This window comes from Somniosus microcephalus, chromosome 21 (assembly GCF_052327205.1).
Source record: "Somniosus microcephalus isolate GS21.2 chromosome 21, FLI_Smic_1.0, whole genome shotgun sequence".
Classification (NCBI taxonomy): Eukaryota; Metazoa; Chordata; class Chondrichthyes; order Squaliformes; family Somniosidae; genus Somniosus; species Somniosus microcephalus.
The window spans coordinates 23,511,054-23,535,882 of record NC_141007.1 but is presented as its reverse complement, the minus strand read 5'-3'; the positions used below and the strand labels follow the sequence as shown (position 1 = coordinate 23,535,882).

At 47.7% G+C, this 24,829-nt stretch overlaps 1 protein-coding gene across 5 annotated transcripts in view; it reads left to right on the top strand.

Annotated features, from left to right (window-relative positions):
- The window catches only part of LOC147102652 (uncharacterized), a 449,465-nt gene that overhangs the window by 418,092 nt on the left and 6,544 nt on the right, over positions 1–24,829 (top strand). For all 5 annotated transcript variants that reach the window (XM_085963336.1, XM_085963337.1, XM_085963338.1 and 2 more), the window contains 5 exons: positions 705–864; positions 2,197–2,310; positions 15,064–15,150; positions 19,945–20,107; positions 22,764–22,846. In XM_085963336.1, coding sequence (XP_085819462.1) covers positions 705–864; positions 2,197–2,310; positions 15,064–15,150; positions 19,945–20,107; positions 22,764–22,846 — 607 coding nt within the window. The remainder of the gene's footprint in view (positions 1–704; positions 865–2,196; positions 2,311–15,063; positions 15,151–19,944; positions 20,108–22,763; positions 22,847–24,829) is intronic.

The following is a 24,829-nucleotide window of genomic DNA, read 5'->3' as shown; positions in this document are numbered from 1 at the left end:
CCTAACACTAATGATAAAACATTCCTTATCCTAATGGCCTTTTGTGTGTAAAAGAAAATCCTTTTTGTGTCACCCTGTTACCAATTCAGTGACCACTGGAAATAATCTTTCACTATGTACTGTTACAGCCAATCCAAAAGATGTTCACCCAAGGTGAATTTTGTCTATTGTCATTGTGACAAGCTACTCCACAGTGCCTTATGCCATAGTTTCACATTTAAAGTAAGCGGTCAGTGGGGGAGTGGGAGAGAAATGTGCTGTCTTTGCAGATCTGCATTGAAACTTCATATCAGGCCAGTGTATACGGAATGCCTGAAACAAATCTCCACACAGAAAAAACTGAAGGGTATCGAGAGGCAATTGAGTTACTGTTACAAATGTTCATATATATGCTGTATATAAGCCACATGTTCCAGAAACAGGTAGCGGTGTACTTCCTCTTCCCAGCGCGCCCGCCTCCCCCCGACCTTTCCGACTACCGTAGGTAACTTTTCTGAGGCTACTAAATATTTTGTCATTGGGGTAGGAAGGTAAGACCTCCCACCTGATCTGAATTGATTGTCACCTCTACAGACTGCAGTGATATATTATAAATGTGCTTCATAACGCATGCTGAAATATTGTTACTGAATAACAGTTCAAAGATGGAACATGTATAATTTAGCAGCATTCAAGAAATAAACTACTTCAACATTGTTTGACAGTGAGGAGCTGGCATCATTGCATCGAGAAATCGAAGTCCTATCAGAGCAGTACTCCCAGAAGTGTCTAGAAAATGCACACCTGGCTCAAGCTTTGGAAGCAGAGCGACAGGCATTAAGACAATGCCAGCGTGAAAACCAGGAACTAAATGCACATAACCAGGTATGATGTGTCTTCCCCCACCCCATAATACTGTAAATGTACAAGAACAATTCACCACTGTTTTTGGTTTGGAATGTAATTGGATTCACAGTTAAAATCCCACATAAATTTGCATTGCCAGCCTAGTGGTACTGCCATATTATATATACAAGACTTACAATGTTCAAATTAAGATAGTGTGAAGGGAATAACCAACCATAGCTGATCTATGTTGGGGCAGAACAACTGGCTGGCAAGGGGAAAATAAGCCAGCATTCCTACTCTTGCTGGAAAATGCATACTTGCGAATATTGAAAACTGCATCAGACTTGGGTGGAATGTTCCACTGTTGAATACCCTGTTCAGGTTTACACATAAAGAATAGTCAGTTGGGCAAAGCACTCAAGTGTTGTTGATGCTCATGGAACTGCCTTCAGGAAATTGTTGCGGGGCGTGGTGGACACTACAGGAAACTTTTTTTTTATCCGGCACGGACGGGACCGACGTGGTGCCGGTTCATCAAAAATTCCAGATAACCGAACGCTATAGTAAAAGATACGGAGCTGAGAGCTCCGTATAAAGCAACAAACCCTGTTGCTTAGCAACAGCTTCAGAACAGTGGGCACAAGTTGCAAGCGTCTCTGTAGCTTAGCAACAGCTGCAGCCGCACCCTTGCACAGCAACAAATGGAGTAAAAAAAGTAATAAAAGCTACCTGAACCTACTCCTGAATTTTGCCGGTTAACCGACATTTCCGGTTATTTAGGTGCCGGTTAATCGAAAGTTTCCTGTAGTTCTTTCCAGAGTACTGCTAGTCGCTTGTCAATGCTAGGTCTCTTGACTTTCCTTTACAAGATTAACACTGTTAAATCATGGTCAGCTAAGCAACACTGGTTATGGAAGCCTCTGAAGTGAGATTCTAAGGTACCTGTTTCTTCACTTACTCTCTCAAGACTGATAATCCCTCAACCTGCCTCAGCCAATAACTATTGCCCCCGTCCCCTCTTCTCAAACCTCTTTCCTAAGGGGCCTCCTGGCTCTCCTGTGAGAAGGCCTATGGATACTTGGGACAGCCTTCACTACCCAATGGAACTTTGGCTGTGACACTATTGGATCAGGCACGTGTTTATAATGCCCCCACCTAGCAGAACAAATATCGAGCTGTTTCATGCTCTCTTAACCTACCACCACTGATGGTGGCTGAATCTGTAAATGTTCTCTGATATGCAGTACTATATAATAACATGCTTTTTTGTTCTGCCTTCTCTCTTTTTGTGATAAAATCTTAAGTGTTTAAGAAAAAATGTTGACTATTTATCCTCCTGTGCTTTACTGGATGTATTGTTTCTAATAGGAGCTGAATAATCGTTTGGCTGCAGAAATAACACGGCTGCGAACAATGATGACTAGTGACAACGGAGGGGATGCCACTGGCCTATCACAAGGCAAAGAAGTATATGAACTAGAGGTAATATGCAGAACAAAACTCTGAACATCTGTGAAGGGACATTAAATGTGTGCTGCTCCCAGATTTGTTCTGATTAGGAATTTGATTATACAAGACTGCATCACTGACTAGCTGCTGCTTATGAGGATCTGAGCCCTCTGCTTGCAAGATCATAGACTGGTTACAGCACAGAAGGAGGCCATTCGGCTAGTCGAGCCTGTGCCGGCTCTCTGCAAGAGCAGTTCAGCTAATCCCACTCCCCCGCCCTTTCCCTGTAGCCCTGTAAAAATGTTTCCTTCAAATACTTATCCAATTCCCTTTTGAAAGCCGCGATTGAGTCTGCCTCCACCGCCCTTTCGGGCAGTACATTCCCGATCCTAACCACTCACTGCATAAATTTTTTCCTCATGTCGCTTTTGGTTCTTCTGCCAATCCCCTTAAATCTGTGTCCTCTGGTTCTCGACCCTTCCGCCAATGGGAACAGTTTCTCTCTACCCTTTCTCGACCCCTTGTGATATTGAACACCTCTGTCCAATTTCCTCTCAACCTTAGAATCATAGAATGGTTACAGCACGGAAGGCGGCCATTTGGCCTGTCGAGCCCGTGCAAGCTCAGCTAATCCCACTCCCCCGCCTTTCCTCGTAGCCCTGCAAATTTCTTTCCTTCTGATACTTATCCAACTCCCTTTTGAAAGCTGTGATTGAATCTGCCTCCACCACCCTTTCAGGCAGTGCATTCCAGATCTTAACCACTCGCTGCGTAAAAAAGTTTTTCCTCCTGTCGCCTTTGGTTCTTTTGCCAATCACCTTAAATCTGTGTCCTCTGCTTCTCGACCCTTCTGCCAATGGGAACAGTTTCCCTCTATCTACTCTGTCCAGATTTTGAATACCTCTATCAAATCTCCTCTCAGTCTTCACTGCTATAAGGAGAACAACCCCAGCTTTTCCAATCTATCCATGTAACTGAAGTCCCTCATTCCTGGAATCATTCTTGTAAATCTTTTCTGCACCCTCTATAAGGCCTTCACATCCTTCCTAAAGTGCGTTGCCCAGAATTGGACACAGTTCTCCAGTTGAGGCAGAACCAGTGTTTTATACAGGTTCATCATAACTCCCTTGCTTTTGTACTCTCTAGCCAGAATCTTCTGCAGGTAGGTGGGTTGGGGACGGGGGTGGGGGGGGCCTCCGAGGCGCGCGGGAGGCCGGGTTTCACAAAGGCCCTGATTGGCATGTGAGGTCTTGGTTTCCCACCCGCAGCCAGCCAGATTGAGAGGCTGGCTGGTTGCGAGCAGGTAGGCCTGTGGCTGCAGAGGGAGCAAGGGTTCGGTCTGGGGGAAGGATGGGGGCGGGGGGGTGCTCGGTCTAGGGATCGCAGTGGGGTGGGGGGGGTGGTGTGGTTGGGGATCGCAGGGGGTGGGTGTCGGCCGGAGGATCGTGTGTGGGGGGATCGGTCAAGGATCGACCGGGGCAGGGGAGTGGTGGGTGAAGGGTGAAGAGAGGATCCTCATTATCGTTGGGGGGGTGGGAGGGGAGAACTCATGGTGGGGATCGGAGGCCTCATGAGGGGGTCTCCGCTCACAGGGCTGGGTGAGGTAAGGACACTGGATCCAGGAGGTAGGTATAAAGCCACTTACCTCCTGGATCCAGCAGTTCCCGCCTTGCTTTAACTGCTGGGTTTCACGACTTGTGTGACACCTGTCCACATGCAGTTAAATTCAAAATCAAGGTGAGAAAGAGGCTTCCAGCCTCATTGTAATATTTAAATTGATGTTCTGCCCCCTGGGAGCGGGTTGGTCTCCCGCCCCCGTCTGGCTCCATTAAAACCGGAAGTGGGCGGGATCAGGTCGGGAATCCCATTTTTAACAATTTACTGCCCCCACACTCCAAACCCACCCATTTTGTTTAGGGGAAAATTCCGGTCTATGCCTCTATTTATGAAGCCCAGGATCCCGTAAGCTTTTTTAACCACTTTCTCAACCTGCCCTGCCACCTTCAACAATTTGTGCACATATACCCCCAGATCTCTCCGTTCATGCACCCCCTTTATAGTTGTACCCTTATAGTTTATATTGGCTCTCATCGTTCTTCCTACCAGAATGTATCACTTCGCACTTTCCTACGTTAAAATTTCATCTGCCACATGTCTGCCCATTCCACCAGCCTGTCTATGCCCTCTTGAAGTCTATCACTATCCTCCTCACTGCTCACTATACTTCCAAGTTTTGTGTAATCTGCAAATTTTGAAATTGTGCCCTGTACACCCAAGTGCAAGTCATTAATATCTATATCAAGAAAAGCAGTGGTCCAAGTACCGACCCATGGGGAACACCACTGTATACCTTCCTCCAGTCCAAAAAAACAACTGTTCACCACTACTCTGTTTCCTGTCACTTAGCCAATTTCATATCCATGCTGCCACTGTCCCTTTTGTTCCATGGGCTTCAATTTTGCTGCCAAGCCTATTATGTGGCACTTTATCAAACGCCTTTTGGAAGTCCATGTACACTACATCAACCGCATTGCCCTCATCAACCCTCTCTGTTACCTCATCAAAAAACTTAATCAAGTTAGTTAAACACAATGGCCAAGAAATTCAGTTGCTTGCGCCAGCCGGTAGCGCCTTAGGAGGAGTAGATGTTGGGCGCTAGGCAGCTAGCGGCCGGGCGCAGCGCGATCTGCGCCTCTCCCCAACTTCACTCACGATTTAGCGGTGGCGCAAAGTCTTTGCGCGCGCTCAGCTGCGCGCGCAGATCCTGACGTCATTTCCTCGTGCAACGCCCTTTGTGCGCCCCAAACCGGAAATTCAGTCGCGACGCCCTATTGTGCGCCTGGCGCCCCTAGCGACTGGTAGAGGGGAACGGTTCTCAGTCGATGCAGGGCGCGGGGGGCGCAAATTAAAGGGCACTCCTCCTGCACTAGAAAAGGCTGCCATTTCGCAGCACTCCTTCTTGAGAGACGGATCTTTGCAGAGAGACCAAGGTAGAGAGCTTTCTGCTTTGGCTCAACACTCGGACAGGTACTTGTGGCTTCAGGCCACAGCTTTCCACTTGTCTTTGCCTTCATTGACATATCATTGTTTGCTAACATATAATGGGGGCTGCAATGGGTGCAAACGCTGGCCTTCTCCATTGCATCCAAAGGGCTCACAGACGCCGTGAGAGAGTGGCAGTCCTGGCTAGACGGAGAGGGGGCAACAGGCGTCGGGAACGGAGGCCTTACCCACCCAGGGTATACCGCCAGCAGTTCTCCTATCTGAACATGTCTGACAAGCAGTGTGTTCGGAGGCTGCGATTCCGAAGGGAGGTGGTCAGAGAGATCTGCCACCTGCTTGGCGGTGATCTGCAGCCACATCTGAGGAGCAGGACGTCTCTGTCGGTGGCAGTGAAGGTGACGGTGGCTCTCAACCTCTATGCCACCGGCTCCTTCCAATCCGCTACTGGGGACATTTCCAACATCTACCAGTTCGCCGTGCATTGCTGCATCCGCCAGGTGACCAATGCCCTTTTCAAAAGGAGACATCAGTTCATCTCCTTCTCCATGTCCCTTGCCAAGCAGCAACAGCGTGCGATGGGCTTTGCAGCATTCGCGGGCTTCCCCATGGTGCAGGGCGCCATTGACTGCATGCATGTGGCTTTGCGGGCACCTCTGGAGAATTCCGAGGATTACCGCAACTGGAAGGGCTACCATTCGCTCAACGTCCAGCTGGTGTGTGACCACAGGCAGCTCATCCTAGCTGTCAATGCCCGCTTTCCAGGCAGCAGCCACGATGCCTTCATCCTGCGCCAGACTTCTGTGGCAGACATGTTCCAGGCCCAGCCTCACCCACGAGGATGGCTTCTCGGGGACAAAGGCTATCCTTTGTGTACCTGGCTGATGACCCCGCTCCGTGCGCCCAGCACCCCTGCTGAAGAGGGATACAACGACAGCCATCAAGCGACCAGGAACATCATTGAGCAAACAATCGGCGTCCTGAAGCAACGGTTCCACTGTCTGGATCGTTCCGGTGGAGCCCTACAATATTGTCCGGAGCGAGTCTCCCATTTCGTGGTCGTGTGCTGCATGCTGCACAACCTGGCTATCCGCAGGACTCAGCCACTGCCACCAGAGATTGGAGGACCACCTGAGGAGGAGGACCAGCACAGGAGGGAGGCAGAAAGTGCAAGGGCCGCCCGTCGCCGGCTTATTGAACGTCGGTTCTAGGCCCCCTCTCAGGGAATGGCTTGTGCCAATGTCAGCAGATGAATGTAGCCGCTCCACAAGCCCTCAGCCGAGCAGGGCAACCAGGACTTGCAAAAAAAAAAAAAAACCATGCACAGTGCGATTTAAGAACATTAATTTATTGCAAACCTCTGCCCTTCCCACATTACAACCTCATGTTGAGAAGCCCCCTCCAAAAACACAAAACTAACAGTCTCGGCCTTACAAAAACAAAGAAAGACACCAGTCTCGGCCTTACAAAAACAAAGAAAGACACCAGTCTCGGCCTTACAAAAACAAAGAAAGACACCAGTCTCGGCCTTACAAAAACAAAGAAAGACACCAGTCTCGGCCTTTCAACAAACACAAAGCATTTGTGCAGACCTTCTACTTTTTGCCCTGCGAGGGCGATGCCTTTCGCATCCTTGCCTGGCCCCTGCCCGCCCTGCAGCTCCTCCTCAATGGGAGCCCAGTGGCTGCAGCAAGGCTGGGGGAAGGCTGCTGAGGGTCAGATGGCGAGACGGCAGATGCCCTTGGGGGTCGGCCTGCACCAGCTCTGGCCCTGGAGGGGCCGGCTGCTGACTGCTCCAACTCTGCTTGGGAAGCAGCAGTCTGTCCAGCGGCTCGTGGCAGCTGCAATAGCGGAGTGGCAGTGTCGGCTGCAGGAATGGTGCCAACCTGACATCGCAGGTGCTCCCTGGTCGCCTGATACATTGGCACTCGCACGGGCCAGCACTGCAGCATGCGCAGCAAACAGCTGAAGAACAGACTGCTGGGCTGCTGCTGCGCGGCGAGTGCCCTGGCGATGCCTGGCTGATCCAGCGAGGGTGGCAGCAGTTAGTGCCCGTGTGGCCCTGGTCTGTGTCCGCATGACAACAGCCAGTGAATGGACGGCACGACTGAGCACTTGGCTCGAAGCCGCCTGTGCTGCCGCGAAGTCCTGTAGACTCCTGGCCTGTGCTGCTCCAAATTGCTGCACACTCCTTGACAGAGACTCAATGGAGTCAGGCATCCTTGCCACTGCAGCCATGAGCTCATTGTGCCTGCGCTCAGCCTGGACGGCCATTTCCTCCAGGAGCTGCACCACCTCTGCGCTCACCGTCGCAGGACTGGAGGCCGCACTCACCCTCTGGGGAGAAGTCCGCCGAGCTTCCCCACCCCTCCTGCGTTGCTGCAGGCCGCTGGGCCCCGGAGCTTAACTCTCCTCCGACCCTTCCCCCCGGCTCCCCTCCAGGGAAGACGTGTCCCCTTCATCGCCATGGGCTGGCGCGGCTGAGGGTGGCACTGATGGGCCGGCTTCCTCTTCCTCCTCCTCGAATTCGGAATCGCTGACAGTGGCAGCTTGAGGGCCCGCCTCCTCACCTGGCGATTCACCATCTGAAAGCAGGAAGGCACAAGAGTAGCTTTAGAGTGAGGACAGGGCGGCAGCGAGGGAGGCATGAGTGCTGCCATGCACTGCATTGGTCGGACAGCGGCAAAGGATGCTGATCTGAGGCGCAAGTGGAAAGAGAGGTCAAAAAGGTGATGCCCTTACCATTGGTGCCCAGAACAGGGTCGGCATCTCCACTGGCGACGGGGCCAATCAGCCGGCCTGCCATAATGCGCTCCACACGCTGGTCGAGGTCGGAGAGCTCTTTGACGTCAGGACGGCCTCCCCCGGTCTCACTTAGTTTCCGCCGGTTGTGCGCCACCTTGGCCTGCAAGAGAAAGGACGGCCTCTAAGTACAGTGTGAAGCCCTGATCTTGTCTGCAATGCCTCCCATGGTGGACTGGCCCTGACAGTGTTAAGCCCTGATCTTGTCTGCAGTGCCTCCCATGGTCGAATAGCTTGTACAGTGTGTAAAGTGCTGAATGTGCAAGTGATTTTCATGACTGTCCCATAGCTGCTGGATGAGGGCTGGCCATTAGGGCTTTCGGGTCCCTTTGCCCATAAACTGAGGTGCACATGCAGGGATGAGGAGGACATTGGAAAGGGTACTCACCCTGACAACCCGAGTGAGGTCGTTGAACTTTTTCTGGCATTGCACAGGAGTCCTGGCAACCACGCTGTTGGAAGTCACCCTGTTTGAGACCTCCCTCCAGGCTTTCCGGTAGACGCTGGGCAGCGGCCTCCTGCCACCTTCTGGGAACAGAACATGGCGCCTGCGCTCCACTCCGCCAACCAGCACCCTCAGGTCGCCGTCGCTGAAGCGCTGCGCTCTCTCCCTGGCCTTCTCCATAGCCCTGGGCGTTGTGCAGATGAAGCAGAAGTGGTCAGGCCTAGGTTGAGGGCTGCAGTGTGCAGGGCGTGGCAGGGAAACAAATCCACCCTCCCCCTTTTAAGAGCTGACCGGCGCCAGAGTGTCTGCCGTCAATCAACAACTCGCCACACCTGCGCTGCACCCGGCCTCGGGGGTATCGCTCAGCACCGCCGGCTTAGCGCCTAAAGATAGTCGTGCATCGCCTGTTTTAGCGCAGCAGCAACCTCTTGGGGCGATGCGACTGAATATCGGCGAAGGTGGCGCGACTTTGCGCCGGGCGCAAACTTTAGCAGCCGCCCGACTTTAGCGCCCCAAACGTGGCTATACTGAATTTCTAGGCCAATATGCCTTTAACAAATCCGTGCTGGCTCTCCTTAACTTGTCCAAGTGACTGTTAATTTTGTCTCTGATTATCGTTTCTAAAAGCTTCCCCACTACCGAGATTAAACTGACTGGCCTGTAGTTGCTGGGTTTATCCTTGCACCCTTGAACAAAGGTGTAACATTTGCAGTTCTCCAGTCATCTGGCACCGCCCCCATATCTAGGGAGGATTGGAAGATCTACTAGTCTAGTAACATAACCACTATGCTAAGTGGCTATGTTACTGGACTAGTAATCGAGAGGCCTGGACTAATGTTCCAGAGATGTGAGTTCAGATCCCACCACAGTAGCTGGGGAATTTAAATTTAGTTAATTAAATAAATCTGGAATAAAAAGCTAGTACAGGAAACTTTGGTTTATCCGGAGGTTGTATGTCCAGAAACCTCGATCTACCGGCAGAAATCAGGAGCCGTTTTGTTAGGATTTTTTCTTCTCGTGGCTTTGTTTTCAACAGTCAGGCTCTGGAAAGTCTCTCTGAAGCTGTTGCTAAGCTACAGAGATGCTTCCAAGGTACGGGCTGACTGTTTACAAGCTGTTGCTAAGCAACAGTGTTGTCAGATACGGAGATGAAAACCTCCGTATGCTTCAACATTAACTTTGTATGTCCGGCAGTTTTGATAGATCTGCAACAGCTCAGTCCCGTCGGTGCCGGATATAACAACGTTTCCTGTACCAGTAATGGGGACCGTGAAACTATCGGATTGTCGTAAAAACCCATCTGGTTCACTAATGTCCTTTACGGAAGGAAATCATCTGTCCTTACCTGGTCTGGCCTATATGTGACTCCAGACCCACAGCAATGTGGTTGACTCTTAACTGCCCTCTGAAATGGCCTATCAAGCCACTCATTTGTAACAAACAGCTACAGAAAACAATAATAAGAATAAAACCGGGCAGACCACCCGGCATCGGCCTCAGCACCAACTTCGGACATGACAACGACACACCCAGCCCAGTCAAAGCTGCAAATTCCTCCTCACTACCATCTGTGGACTTGTGTCAAAATTGGGAGAGCTGTCCCACAGACTACTCGAGCAACAGCATGATATAGTCATACTCACAGAAGCATACCTTTCAGCCATTGTCCCAGACTCCTCCATCCCTGGGTATATCCTGTCCCTTCGGCAAGACAAACCCACCAGAGGTGGTGGTACAGTGGTACACAGGAGGGGAGGGAGTGACCCTGGGAGTCCTCAACATTGACTCTGGACCCCATGAAGTTTCATGGCTTCAGGTCAAGCATGGGCAAGGAAACCTCCTGCTGATTACTGCCTCCCTCAGCTGATGAATCAGTACTCCTCCACGTTGAACACAACTTGGAAGAAGCACTGATGGTAGTAAGGGCACAGAATGTACTCTGGGTGAGGGACTTCAATGTCCACCACCAAGAGTGGCTCGGTAGCACTACTACTGACTGAGCTGGCCGAGTCCTGAAGGACATGGTTGCCAGGCTGGGCTTGCGGCAGGTGGTGAGAGAACCAACATGAGGGAAAAGCCTACCTGACCTTGTCCTCATCAGTCTACCTGTCGCAGATGCATCTCTCCATGACAGCATTGGTAGCAGTGACCACTGCACAGTCCTTGTGGAGACGAAGACCCGTCTTCACACTGAGGACACACTCCCTCGTGTTGTGTGGCACTACCACCATGCTAAACAGGATAGATTCAGAACAGATCTAGCAGCTCAAAACTGGGCATCCATGAGGCGCTGTGGACCATCAGCAGCAGCAGAATTGTACTCCACCATAATCTGTAACCTCATGGCCCAGCATATCCCTCACTTTACCATTACCATCAAGCCAAGGGACCAACCCTGATTCAGTGAGGAGTGCAGAAGACCATGCCATGAGCAGCACCAGGCATACCTAAAAATGGTGGTGGACAATTAAACTACTAATGGGAGGAAACGACTCCATGAATATCCCCATCCTCAATGATGGCAGAGCCCAGCACGTGAGTGCAAAAGACAAGGCTGAATCCTTTGCAACCATCTTTGGCCAGAAGTGCCGAGTGGATGATCCATATCAGCCTCCTCCTGAGGTCCCCACCATCACAGATTCTAGTATTCAGCCAATTTGCTTCACTCCACGTGATATCAAGAAACGGCTGAGTGCACTGGATACAGCAAAGGCTATGGGCCCCGACAACATCCCGGCTGTCGTGCTGAAGACTTGTGCTTCAGAACTAGCCGCACCGCTAGCCAAACTGTTCCAGCACAGCTACAACACTGGCATCTACCTGACTGTGGAAAACTGCTCTGTCCACAAAAAGCAGGACAAATCCAGTCCAGCCAATTACCGCCCCACCAGGCTACTCAATCATCAGCAAAGTGATGGAAGGTGTTGTCGACAGTGCTATCAAGTGACACTTACTCACCAATGCTCAGTTTGGGTTCTGCCAGGACCACTCGGCTCCAGAACTCATTTCAGCCTTGTTCCAAACATGGACAAAAGAGCTGAATTCCAGAGGTGAGTTGAGAGTGACTGCCCTTGACATCAAGGCAGCATTTGACCGAGTGTGGCATCAAGTAAAATTTAAGTCAATGGGAATCGGGGGGTTGGGTGGGAACTCTCCACTGGCTGAAGTCTTACCTAGCACAAAGGAAGATGGTTTTGGTTGTTGGAGGTCAATCATCTCGGCCCCAGGACATTGCTGCAGGAGTTCCTCCGAGCACTAGGCCCAACCATCTTCAGCTACTTCATCAATGACCTTCCCTCCATCATAAGGTCAGAAGTGGAGATGTTCACTGATGATTGTAGTGTTCAGTTCCATTCTCAGCTCATCAAGTAATGAAGCAGTCTGTGCCCGAATGCAGCAAGACCTGGACAACATTCAGGTTCAGGCTGACGAGTGGCAAGTAACACTTGCGCCACACAAGTGCCAGGCAATGATCATCTCCAACAAGCGAGAGTCTAACCACCACCCCTTGACATTCAATGGCATTACCATCGCCAAATTCCCCACCATCAACATCCTGGGGGTCACCATTGACCAGAAACTTAACTGGACCAGCCACATGAGCAGATCAGAGGCTCGGTATTCTGCGATGAGTGTCTCACTTCCTGATTCCCCAAAGCCTTTCCACCATCTACAAGGCTCAAGTAAGGAGTGTGATGGAATACTCTCCACTTGCCTGGATGAGTGCAGCTCCAACAACACTCGAAGCTCGACCCCATCCAAGACAAAGCAGCCCTCTTGATTGGCACCCCATCCACCACCTTAAACATTCACACCCTCCACCACCGGCGTACCGTGGCTGCAGTGTGTACCATCTACAAGATGCACTGCAGCAACTCGCCAAGGCTTCTTCGGCAGCACCTCCCAAACCTGCGACCTCTATCACCTAAAAGGACAAGGGCAGCAGGCGCATGGGAACACCATCACCTGCAAGTTCCTCTTCAAGTTACACACCATCCTGACTTGGAAATATATCGCCGTTCCTTCATCGTCGCTGGGTCAAAATCCTGGAACTCCCTCCCTAACAGCACTGTGGGAATACCTTCACCACATGGACTGCACCGGTTCAAAATGCGCCTCACCACCACTTTCTCAAGGGCAATTAGGGATGGGCAATAAATGCTGGTCTTGCCAGCGACGCCCACATCCCAGGGACGAATAAAAAAAAACGATTGTGGCCAGTACCTCTGCAATTTCCACCTTAACTTCTCACAGCATTCTTGGATGCATCCCATCCAGTCCTGGTGACTTATCTACTTTAAGTACAGCCAGCCTTTCTAATACCTCCTTTATCAATTTTTATCCCATCCAGTATCTCAACTACTTCCTCTTTCACTATGACTTTGGCAGCATCTTCCTTGGTTAAAGACCGATGCAAAGGACCCATTTAGTACCTCAGCCATGCCCTCTGCCTCCATGTGTAGGTCCCCATCTTGGCCCCAACCCTTCTCTTACTACCTTGTTACTATTTATATGCCTATAGAAGACTTTTGGATTTCCTTTTATGTTAGCTGCCAATCTATTCTCATATTCTCTCCTTGCCCCTTTTATTTTCTTTTTCACTTCCCCTCTGAACTTTCTATATTCAGCCTGGTTCTAACTTGTATTCTCAACCTGACATCTGTCATACGCGTCCTTTTTCTGCTTCATCTTACTGTCCATCTCTTTCGTCATCCAGGGAGCTCTGACTTTGGTTGCCCTGCCTTCCGCCTCGTGGGAATGTACCTCGACTGTACCCGAACCATCTCTTTAAAGGCAGCCCATTGTTCAATTACAGTTTTGCCTGCCAATTGTTGATTACAATTTACCTGGGCCAGATCTGTTCTCAACCCACTGAAATTGGCCTTCCTCCAATTTAGTATTTTTACTCTAGATTGCTCCCTGTCCTTTTCCATTGCTAATCTAAACCTTATGATACTATGATCACTGTACCCCTACTGACACTTGCTCTACTTGACCCACCTCATTCCCCAGAACCAGATCCAGCAATGCCTCCTTCCTCGTTGTGCTGGAAACTTCCTGATCAAGAATGTTCTCCTGAACACACTTCAGAAATTCTTCCCCTTCTCTGCCCTTTACACTATTACTATCCCAGCTTATATTAGGATAGTTCTATAGTTCTTGCACCTCTCTGTAATTTCCCTGCAAATTTGCTCATCTATATCCTTCCCACCAGTTGGTGGCCTATAGAATACATTGATTAGTGTAATGGCACCTCTATTGTTAACTTTAACCAAATCGATTCTGCCCTTGACCCCCTCCATGACATCCTCTCTCTCCAACACTGTAACATTCTCCTTAACTAATACTGTCACCCCACCTCCTTTCTTTCTTTCCCTAACTTTCCTGAACACCCTTATATCCAGGAATATTTAGTACCCAACCCTGCCCTTTTTTGAGCCAGGCCTCTGTTATCACCACAACATCATATTCCCATGTGGCTATTTGTGCCTGCACCGCACCAACTTTATTTACCACATTTCGTGCGTTTACACACATGCACTGTAAACCTATCTTAGAATAGTCTTTTTTCTTCAGAATTACTTGGTGCTATTTTTGTTGAGAGTGGACAGGGTCATGAGAAGGTACAGTGAGTCATAACTGGGGAGTGCAGGAAAAGAAGGGAAAATGTCAAGATTTGGAAGAGGAGAAAGGATCAGCTGAACAGTGAAATGTTAGTGTCGGTAAGTTCGGGGAACTGTTGCAGGTTCCCAGGCTGTTTATATTTTTAATAAAAATCCTCCAAAAAATTTGAATGCAGAAAGGGAAAATCAGAACCAGCGTGGAAAAATTGCATTGGTTAAATATGCACTGCAACAAAAAGCAATCCATCTATATAATACAAAACAACAGAAAAGCGATCTGTTCCATCTGGAGAAACTCAATTTTGAAAACAGTCAAAAATAAGTCTCTAATATAGAGTTGCATTCAGATCTTACAATGATAGATGCAGCTTCCACAATAAATTAAAGGAGGGACCTATTGTGTTACTTCACGGGCAGCACGGTGGCATAGTGGTTAGCACTGTTGCCTCACAGCGCCAGGGACCCGGGTTCGAATCCGGCCTCGGGTGACTGTCTGTGTGGAGTTTGCACATTCTCCCCGTGTTTGCGTGGGTTTCCTCCGGGTGCTCCAGTTTCCTCCCACAGTCCAAAGATGTGCGGGTTAGGTTGATTGGCTATGATAAATTGACCCTTAGTGTTAGGGGGATTAAATACGTGGGGTTACGGGGATAGGGTGGGAAATGTGTTGGTGTAGGGGTTACGGGGATCGGGTGGGATATGTGTCGGTGCAGGCTCGATGGGCCGAAATGGCCTCTATCTGCACTGTGGGGTTTCTGTGATTCACCACTGTAGTCTGGAATGAAACGGCAACTTTTTAATCCTGAACACAAACTTGGAACCATGCCTTCCCAATAGGCAAACCATTCACTGCAGTTTGGTTTATGGGTTACATTGAAATATTCTGATGTTTAATGCAATTATTTATATCCTGTCTAGGTGTTGCTGCGGGTCAAAGAATCGGAAATACAATACTTAAAACAGGAAATTAATTCCCTGAAAGATGAACTACAGACTGCTCAACGCGTAAGTAGTCTCCTCACTGTACTAAGCCCCTAATGGTAGCTTTAGCAATTTTTTGTTTCAATTGAGAGCTTTTTTTTTTAGCTTATTTTGCCCTCCCTTTATTTTACTTCTCCTCCTGGAGGTGCCAGCAGCCCTCCACTGTATCTTCATGCGAGAGCCTAGATGGTGAATGCCAGCAGACTATGGAGGACATTGCATCCTTCACCTTGTATCCACACACTAGCACTTCCAGTGGGGCTCCATGGATAGCAGTCAGGGATTGGAACCCTGGCTTATTCCTGCCACCCCCCCACAGATCGGGAATAGAATCTGCGACCTTCTGCTCGACGCGGCTCATTATCAAACCAGGGAATACGGACAGGTAAAGACCCTCTGGTCCATTGAGCCTGTCCCACACAATTGCGATACCTTGTGTATCACAATATACACACTCCACCCCACCCGAAACCATGCGATCTCCTGGGAGAGGCAAAAAAACAAACACGTTTTGGGGGTGGGGGGAGGAAATCTGGGAAATTTCTCTCCAACCCATCTAGGCGATTGAAACTAGTCCAGGAAATCTCCCTGGCCCTGAAATCCTTGCAGTACCTATCTTCTGTAAGAGATGATCTCCGCCCCAGCCAGAAACGAGGTCCAGCTCTCGCTTGAAGGAATTCAGCGAATCAGCGTCCACTGCCCGAGACGGCAGCCTGTTCCAGAGGTCCACTATTCTCTGGGAAAAGACCCACCTCTTGACATCTAACGTAGATCTGGCCTTATACTAAAGTTTGTGACCCCTGGTCCTCCCTAACCTATTTAATCGGAACAAACTGTCAACTGGAGCACAATCTATTCCCATCATTATCTTATAAACCTCAATCGGATCCCCACGAAATCTACGCTTCTCTAACGTGTGGAGTCCCAATTCTTTTAGCCTATCTTGATAACTAAGATGCTTTAAACTGGGAATTAGTCTAGTGGCCCTCCTCTGTACCCTTCCCAAAGCCTCAATATCACCCACCATGTGAGGAGACCAGAACTGGACCCAGTACTCCAAGTGAGGCCTGACCAAGGTCTTGTACAAGGACAAAATATTATGCTCTTCTTGTACTCAGTTGTCCTATGGATCCACCCCAACACCTTATTTGCTCTAGCTATCGTCACACAGCATTGCTCATGTACCGGTCGAGATGTATGCTCTAGATTGCCCAAATCTCTTTCTAGTTCCACCTTCTTTAATGCTTTTCCCCGAAGGTGTATGAATGTTGAGTATTTGTCCTGCCCGCATGCATAAAATTGCACTTATCCAAGTTATACATCATTTGCCAGTCATGAGCCCAATCAATACCTTAATCGAATAAGCCATTAGGAAAGCTACTGCCATTCTTCACAAAACGTTCTGTGCAGTTACATTAGAACTATTAGTTGATATTAGTCTTTTGAAGGAGCAGTATAGGTTAATTTTTTTTTTTTTTAAAGCGTGGATTTATTACCATGCGTGAAGTGTTGTATGTTTTTATTCAACTGATGTGTAGTTGCTATTTTGAGAATTCCCTGTGGAACCCAAGGGTTTCTCTTTTCCAAGTATGGGGGGAGGGGCTTTATGTGGTACAGAGATAGTAACTTGAATGATGTAAAGACCACTGTGCTCGTTTTCCCACGCTGTATTCAGTGGCAAGAACATTACAAGTGCATCACTATCGATCATAAAAGAAAATGAAGTGGGAAGAGAATCGTACCTTCCCGTTCTAATTAAGTTTGGACAGAATTTGAACTGTTTGGCTCTCATTTACATACAATGTGCATAACAACACAAAAAATCAGACTAAGGAATTCCAGCTAACGAGTAAGAGTTTGCACTGCATACATGGGCTCTGAGACAGCTCAAGAGTTTTGCATCCGTATAGACAGGCCCTCCGGGGAGCTCCACCATTTTGTGGCCATAGAAATTGCTGCAGAATTTCTCCCACCACCTAAAAATAGGGACAATAATGGCTGCGGGCCATTGAATTGTGGATTTGGTGCCAGTCAAGAGTGGCGGAGGCTTTGGCGTTGTTAAAATCAGCTTCTTGGTTGACATGGAAATCTTGCAGTTTTGCTCCTGCTCCCGCAAGAATTCCATATTCATTTAAGCAGATTGTAAGAGCCAAATGCACTTGTGCTGCTGCCCCGTCCACTCCTGGCTCTGCCAGCTTCCATTCCCCTCATGCCCCTGCAATGTGGGCACCTGGGCCTCTTCCCTTGCTGGCAGGCTGCCCCAGGCCTCTCTTCCTTATTTTGCTGCCACTCTTTGTTCTAGCTTGCGTTCTGTTACTTTTGTCCTTTCACCTCCATATCCTGTACTGTAACTTTAATTGTCGCTCTATGCTTGCTCCATTTTTTTTAATCTAAAAATATTTGCTGTTACATTTAGTAGTGTAGCATATTTAGTGGTGTGCAACAGAGACTGAATAGACCTGTTAGAGTATAAATTCACTTGCTGCAGAATGTGGCTGGACCTGCAACAGAAATTGGCCTGAAGGTCCTGCAGAATTCTTATTGTTTAGTGCCATCTAGTGTTACTACACAAAACAGCATCTGTGAATATTCAAAGTGAACAGTGTACTGTAAATAGAATGCATACAGCTTTTATACTTGGAAATCCCAGCAGTTACCAGTTTTTGTTGTTTTTAATAATTCAAAAATATATTTGGTTCCATCATTGTAACTAGCACCAGGTGTAGAAGTACAGGTGCTTTGTATTTGTTTCAAGATACTATCAAATCCTAGGATTTGAGATCTGTCTAAAAACAAGTTTCCTTAATCAGTGATGAGATTAGTGTTGACACTCTACAGTGTAAAATTTCTCCAGAAATGTAATTTCTTTCATTTTTCAAAACCATAGGACCAGCTAAATTAAATTCTCAATAAAATAGAAACATAGAAGATAGGAGCAGGAGTAGGCCATTCGGCCCCTCGAGCCTGCTCCGCCATTCAATGCGATCATGGCTGATCATCCAATTTCAGTACCCGGTCCTTGCTTTCTCCCCATACCCCTTGATCCCTTTAGCTTTAAGAAATATATCCAACTCCTTCTTGAATATATTTAATGAATTGGCCTCTACTGCCTTCTGTGGTAGAGAATTCCACAGGTTCACCACTCTCTGGGTGAAGAAATTCCTCCTCATTTCTGTCCTAAATGACCTACCCCTTATCCTTAGACTGTGACCCCTGGTTCTGGACTCCCCGACCATCGGAAACATCCTTCATCTAGTCTGTCCAGTCCTGTCAGAATTTTATAAGTTTCAATAAGATCCCCTCTCATTCTTCTAAACTCCAGCGAGTATAAGCCCAATCGTCCTAATCTCTCCTCATACGTCATTCCTGCCATCCCAGGTATCAGCCTGGTGAATCTTCGCTGAACTCCTTCCATGGCAAGAACATCCTTCCTCAGATAAGGCGACCAAAACTGCACATAATACTCAAGATGTGGTCTCACCAAGGCCCTGTACAACTGCAGCAAGACATCCTTGTTCCTGTACTCAAACCCTCTCGCTACAAAGACCAACATACCATTTGCCTTCTTAACCGCCTGCTGCACCTGCATGCTTACCTTCAGCGACTGGTGCACAAGGACACCCAGGTCTCGTTGCACTTCCCCTTCTCCCAATCTATTGCCATTCAGATAATCTGCCTTCCTGTTTTTGCCACCGAAGTGGATAACCTCACATTTATCCACGTTATATTGCATCTGCCATGCTTTTGCCCAATCACCCAACCTATCCAAATCATCCTGGAGTTTCTCAGCATCCTCCTCATAGCGCACACAATTTGTGTCGTCTGCAAATTTGGAGATATTACATCTAGTTCCCTTGTCTAGGTCATTAATATATATTGTGAATAGCTGCAGTACCCCACTAGTCACTGCCTGCCACTTGGAAAAAGACCCGTTTATTCCAACTCTTTGCTTTCTGTCTGCCAACTAGTTCTCTATCCAAGTCAATACCTTGCCCCCAATCCCATGTGCCTTAACTTTACACGCTAATCTCTTATGCGGGACCTTATCAAAAGCCTTCTGAAAGTTCAAATACACCACGTCCACTGGTTTTCCCTTATCTATTTTACCAGTTACATCCTCAAAAAATTCCAGTAGATTAGTCCAGCACGATTTACCTTTTGTAAATCCATGTTGACTTTGTCCGATCCTGTCACTGTTTTCCAAGTGCTCTGCTATTACATCTTTTATAATGGACTCTAGCATTTTCCCCACTACCGATGTCAGGCTTACCGGTCTGTAATTCCCTGTTTTCTCTCTACCACCTTTTTTGAATAGTGGGGTAACATTAGCTACCCTTCAATCCATGGGTACTGTTCCAACATTCGATGGAATCCGGAAGATGATCAGCAATAAGGTTTAACTGTTTATGTGTGATGGACTTGGAGCTGAGGATGGAAAGTGCAGGGTTGTAGGTCGGAGGATGCATTTACTGTTGGAGGAGTATGGGATTTTCCTCACTCTCGAGAATGACTCTGGAGTAATAGGAGGATTTGACCATAGAGGGAGTCGCAGTCTTCCTTGAAGTGGTCAAGTCGGAGGTGGTGGTGGGTGTCCAGGCTAGGGATGCACTTGAGATTGCAGAAATGGAAGCTGTGGAGGTGGGAGACCATTAGTAACTTGAAATATACAACTTCTGGAGAGGCAGAACTAAGTGAGGAGCAACCTTGGAGTCCGAGCTGCCATCATTGGGGTGAGATAGCAGTAATCTGCTCATTCAGGGTGTACTCTCTTTTTGTAAATGATTGTCAATTCTGCAACGAGTGCATTTGTTTCTTCAGGATAAAAAATACGCTGCAGACAAGTATAAGGACATCTACACAGAGCTAAGTATTGTAAAGGCTAAATCAGAGCGTGACGTAAACCGACTAAAAGAGCAGCTCCAGCTGGCACAGGAAGCATTGGGAGAACAGCCCATGGATGAAACGGAGCACAGCAGATACGGTACAGCAAACACAGGAATGGGAAATAATAGCCCATATAATTTTACTGATTTAAGTAGACTCTGCTTTGTACTGGTGAAGAACTATCTCTTTATGTACTCCTTTATGCAATGGGTAATCTTGGGATCAACCTTCAAGAAGGGTGGTTGGGACCAGAACACTGGACTCCTTTAAGAGATAGCTGGATGCTGTAGTGGGAAGACAGAAGGTCTGCTATTCTGGGAGAATTAAGTCATATGGGCTGAAGAGTCTTCATCTGGACCTATCTTGTGATACTGGAGTATGCATTGCGCGTGGTTTTATTTTAATTGAAGCTTCTAGGAGCCCAACTGATTTCACATCTTGAATAATGCAACGATTTCTTCTTGTTTCAAAAAACTACAAGCCAAAAAGGCTCCGGATTTGATCCCAATTTATACTGACTGAACAGATCTCAGCTGGAGTGATGCTGGGTGCTCTGTGACTGATCTCGGCGCTCAGCGCTAGGGAAGAGGAAAAGTTTTCTTGCTTCCTATTCTTCATTGCCATGCAGTGACCTCTGCTGGCGAGGGCAGGATGTACCTTCAAATCAAATAGCCTGTTGCCACTCACTGTCGAGGCTTGAACTTGATGAATGGCTGGGCTTTTGGAGGGCTCCCGTGCCCATGAAAACATTCCAACATGCATCACTGCCTTCAGGAGAAATGGGGTAAAAAGGAGAAAATGCATCTGGGAAGGGGAATTTGGTTACAGATTCGTTGATAATTACTGCAAGTTAGAAAATATTCATTTACTTTTTGCAACTATAGACTTGGGAATACTCTTAAAAATGCTCTACATTAAAAATGCTCCCTTTACATTAGCTCCTCCATAGAGTTACACTATTCAGAAAGAAGACTCCGTGTTCATTAAATCTCTAAAGTTGTCGAGGTGTTTCACCTGTGCCAAGGACCGTGGAGGAAGTGCTGCCATCATTGTGGCTGGTACAATGAAATAATAATAATCAACTTTATTGTCATTGTTAGTGCACAAGTGCAGTACAACGAAATGTAGGCTTGCGGCTCCCGAGAGTGTACATTTAGATTAAGACATTTAAACATTCAACATACATTTGGCTTGTAATACATTAACATAAACATAACCATAATAAAGTGCATTGGCAGATGTGCAGGCTTTAGAGTTTATTTGTGGAGTTCAGTAGGATGACAGCCCTGGGAAAGAAGCTGTTCCTAAATCTGGTCGTACGGGTGCGAATGCATCTGTAGCATCTCCCAGATGGCAGGAGGGCGAACAGACTGTGGCTGGGGTGGGTAGGGTCTTTGATGATGGTCCGTGACCTCCGTAAACAGCGTTTCTGGTATATGTGCTCTATGGTCAGTAGCCGGGTGCCAGTAATGCGTTGGGCAGTTTTGACTACCCGCTGCAGGGCTTTCTGGCCATAGTAGCTACAGCTGCCATACCATACTGTGATACAGTTTGTCAGGATGCTCTCTATTGTGCAGCGGTAAAAGTTAGAGGATCAGGGGTGACAGGTTACATCCCTTCAGCCTCCTTAGGAAATATAGGCGCTGCTGGGCCTTCTTCACCAGAGAGGAGGTATTGAGGGACCAGGAGAGGTCTTCCGTGATGTGGACTCCGAGGAACTTAAAGCTGTCCACCCTTTCCACCACAGCCCCATTGATGTGGATGGGGGTGTGACTTCCGCCTTTAGACTTCCTGAATTCCACAATGATTTCTTTGGTTTTCTTGATGTTCAGGGCCAGGTTGTTATCGGCGCACCACTTCACGAGATGCTGGACCTCCTCCCTGTAGGCTGACTCATCGTTGTTGGTGATCTGGCCTACTACTGTGGTATCATCCGCAAACTTGATGATGGTGTTGGAACCATGAACAGCCACACAGTTGTGGGTGAAGAGGGAGTAGAGGAGGGGGCTCAGCACACATCCTTGTGGGGCCCCCGTGTTCAGGGTCAGTGGGGGGGGGGGGGGGAGGTGTGGTTACCTAATTTGACAGACTGGGGTCTGTTTGTCAGGAAGTCCAGGGTCCAGTTGCAGAGGGAAGTGTTCAGGCCAAGAGTGTGGAGTTTGGTGGCCAGCTTGTTGGGGACGATAGTGTTGAATGCTGAGCTGTAGTCTATGAACAGCATTCTGATGTGGGTCTCTTTACCATCTAAGTGATTCAGTGTAGAGCAGTTGTGATTGCATCCTCCGTTGATCTGTTTGCACGATAGGCAAACTGGTGTTGGTCAAGAGAGGCGGGAACACTGGCTTTGATGTGAGCCAGGACCAGTCTCTCTCAACACTTCATTATGATGGGTGTGAGTGCGACAGGTCGATAGTCGTTCAGGCATGTCACAGCCGTTTGTTTTGGCACAGGAATAATGGTAGCGGTCTTGAAGCATGTAGGGACTACTGCCTGGGCCAATGACAGATTGAAGATGGCGGTGAAGACATCAGCCAGCTGATCAGCACATTCCTTGAGTACTCGTCCAGGGATGCTATCCGGTCCAGCAGCCTTTCGTGTTAAATTGGTTATAAGCACGTTTTGTGGCGGTGGGAACAATTTGATGTATACAAGTGGCTTTGAACTTAAGTCCTTGAAATTAAATCTTGGCGCCAACGTGAAGCCAATTTAAAAAAAAAAAAAAAAAAAAATTATTAAATACATTTTTTTCTCAGATATAATGAAATCAAAAAGTAATCCGGATATCCTAAAGATGGCAGCTGCAGCAAAACGAGCGGATCGGACATCGAGGTCAAAGGTAAGCTCTGGTTTCTTCGACATTTGCAGTATCCATTCTCTCTCCTGCGGCTTAGCCTGAAGCAACACTACTAAACTCGAGTGCTTCAGTATATTTGCTAATACTATCATTGATATTCTGTCAAGCATCCTTTCATTTTCCCACATAATAAACCAGCTCAGCGGCTGGTAGTGTAGCAGTTGCTACAGTCTAGTATGGACCACAGAGGATTACATTAAGGCGTTCAGTCTCCATTATACAGGTAAGCTCTTCATGGAGAAGAGGCAATCTACACATTTATAAATAAACCCATTATGCTTCTTGCAGAACTTAATTTCAAATTACTGGAACTGGCCTAGAAAACTAAACTCCCCTTTGCCTATAACCCAATCTAAAATAACATTTTAAATTTAATCCAAGATAGAAATAAACCTGCTGGACATTTAAATTGAAGGAAACTAGGTGCTTTGTGTAGTTCCTGAAAACTTTGATGTGCTCTGTTAAATGAGTTTTATACCCCAGTTGTGGACACGGGGGAGATTATAGTTATTTCACCATCCGGATTGTTTTCAAATCACGCACAAGCACCACCTATAGCGGTGAGGTATTCAAACATCTGACGAGTGCAGATGAGAAATGGATACCTCAAATGTAGCTTGTGCATATTGTGATCTATAATCCCCAAATTCAGCCCACAACCACACAATCCTGTGCTCCTGACACCCCTTTGGCTTAGTGTATGAAAGTGGCCGAAAGGGCATTGAAATTAGCATAACCACTCCTGGTGTAGGGAATGGTGGGGGGGGGGGGGGAAAAGCCAGGATTCCCAATCATGTAGCCATCAGTGGCCTCTGCCAGAAAGTGCACACGTATGGACATTGGGTGAGGAATGGGATCGGACTGTGACTCTTAGCACCTGTGGTAAAAGAGCCTGCTGGCACTCGGTGAGTATCAGCTCTCACATGGAAATGGCCACTTGGGTGAGGTACCAGAGAGCTGCAGGCATCCATGAAACCATACCCCAGCCTCTCTTGGGAGAAGGGGAAGAAAACTGGGTGGGGGGTAGAACATGGTGCTTCAGCCTTTCTGATGGTACGTGCCATCATAAGAAGACTTCTAGTTCATGCAAATGCACACACACAAATCCCACCTGTGGTATAAAACGAATGCATGACTTGACTTGGTGCATAGTTTTTTTTTAAAGTGTACATGAAGCAGCCCTGCACTACTGATTTGTCCTGCGGGTTATATGTCTTCACATTTTTGAGTACTTTATTGTATGGTAAACCACCAAGTCAGGTTGTGTATCATTTATTTATTTTATTTGTGAACATATGCTAATTATCCTAAACTGTTCCCATGCAAAGCTGATCTTTGAGGTGGAGTGTTGAGTTTATATAACACTTAAAATAATTTGCCATTCCAGGCTAATCACAACTGTGACCAGGTACAGTTTTTGGCTAGTAAATCCCTTTAGTTTTATATTATTTGTAGTAATAGTCCAAATGTAGAGAAACTTAGTATGATAAAGCCAGCTGAGGTTAAAAAAAAAATTCTTCTCACTGATGTCTTTTTTTATTGCAACCACTGCCCTATTTGGGAGGGAGGTTTCACAGTCTAAAAATGAAAATCCCCTTTTTTCCAATTTTCTCCTTCCCTCTCCCCTCCCCTACTGAAGGTGTGATTCCCTCGAGGGGATACGGTGACTGCCTACTGGGGATAAGGGCTGGTTGCCCTCTGATACTAGCATAGCTTTAAAAGAAATTGTGAAAAAAGTGAAGTGCCATTTTTGAAAAGGTGCACTATCTAAAATAGCCCCAGTAATAGGCATGATTCCCCAAGTAGGGAATCTCTGATCTGGTTAGACAGCCAGCAGCATCATCACAAAAGTGCAGGGAAAATTAACGGGAGTCACCTGAGAGCTAAACCGACAACTTCAACCGTAGCCAGTTACAGAGCTGCATTGGGAAAATCAGGGGGGTCAGATTGCCTGCCTCTTGTGTG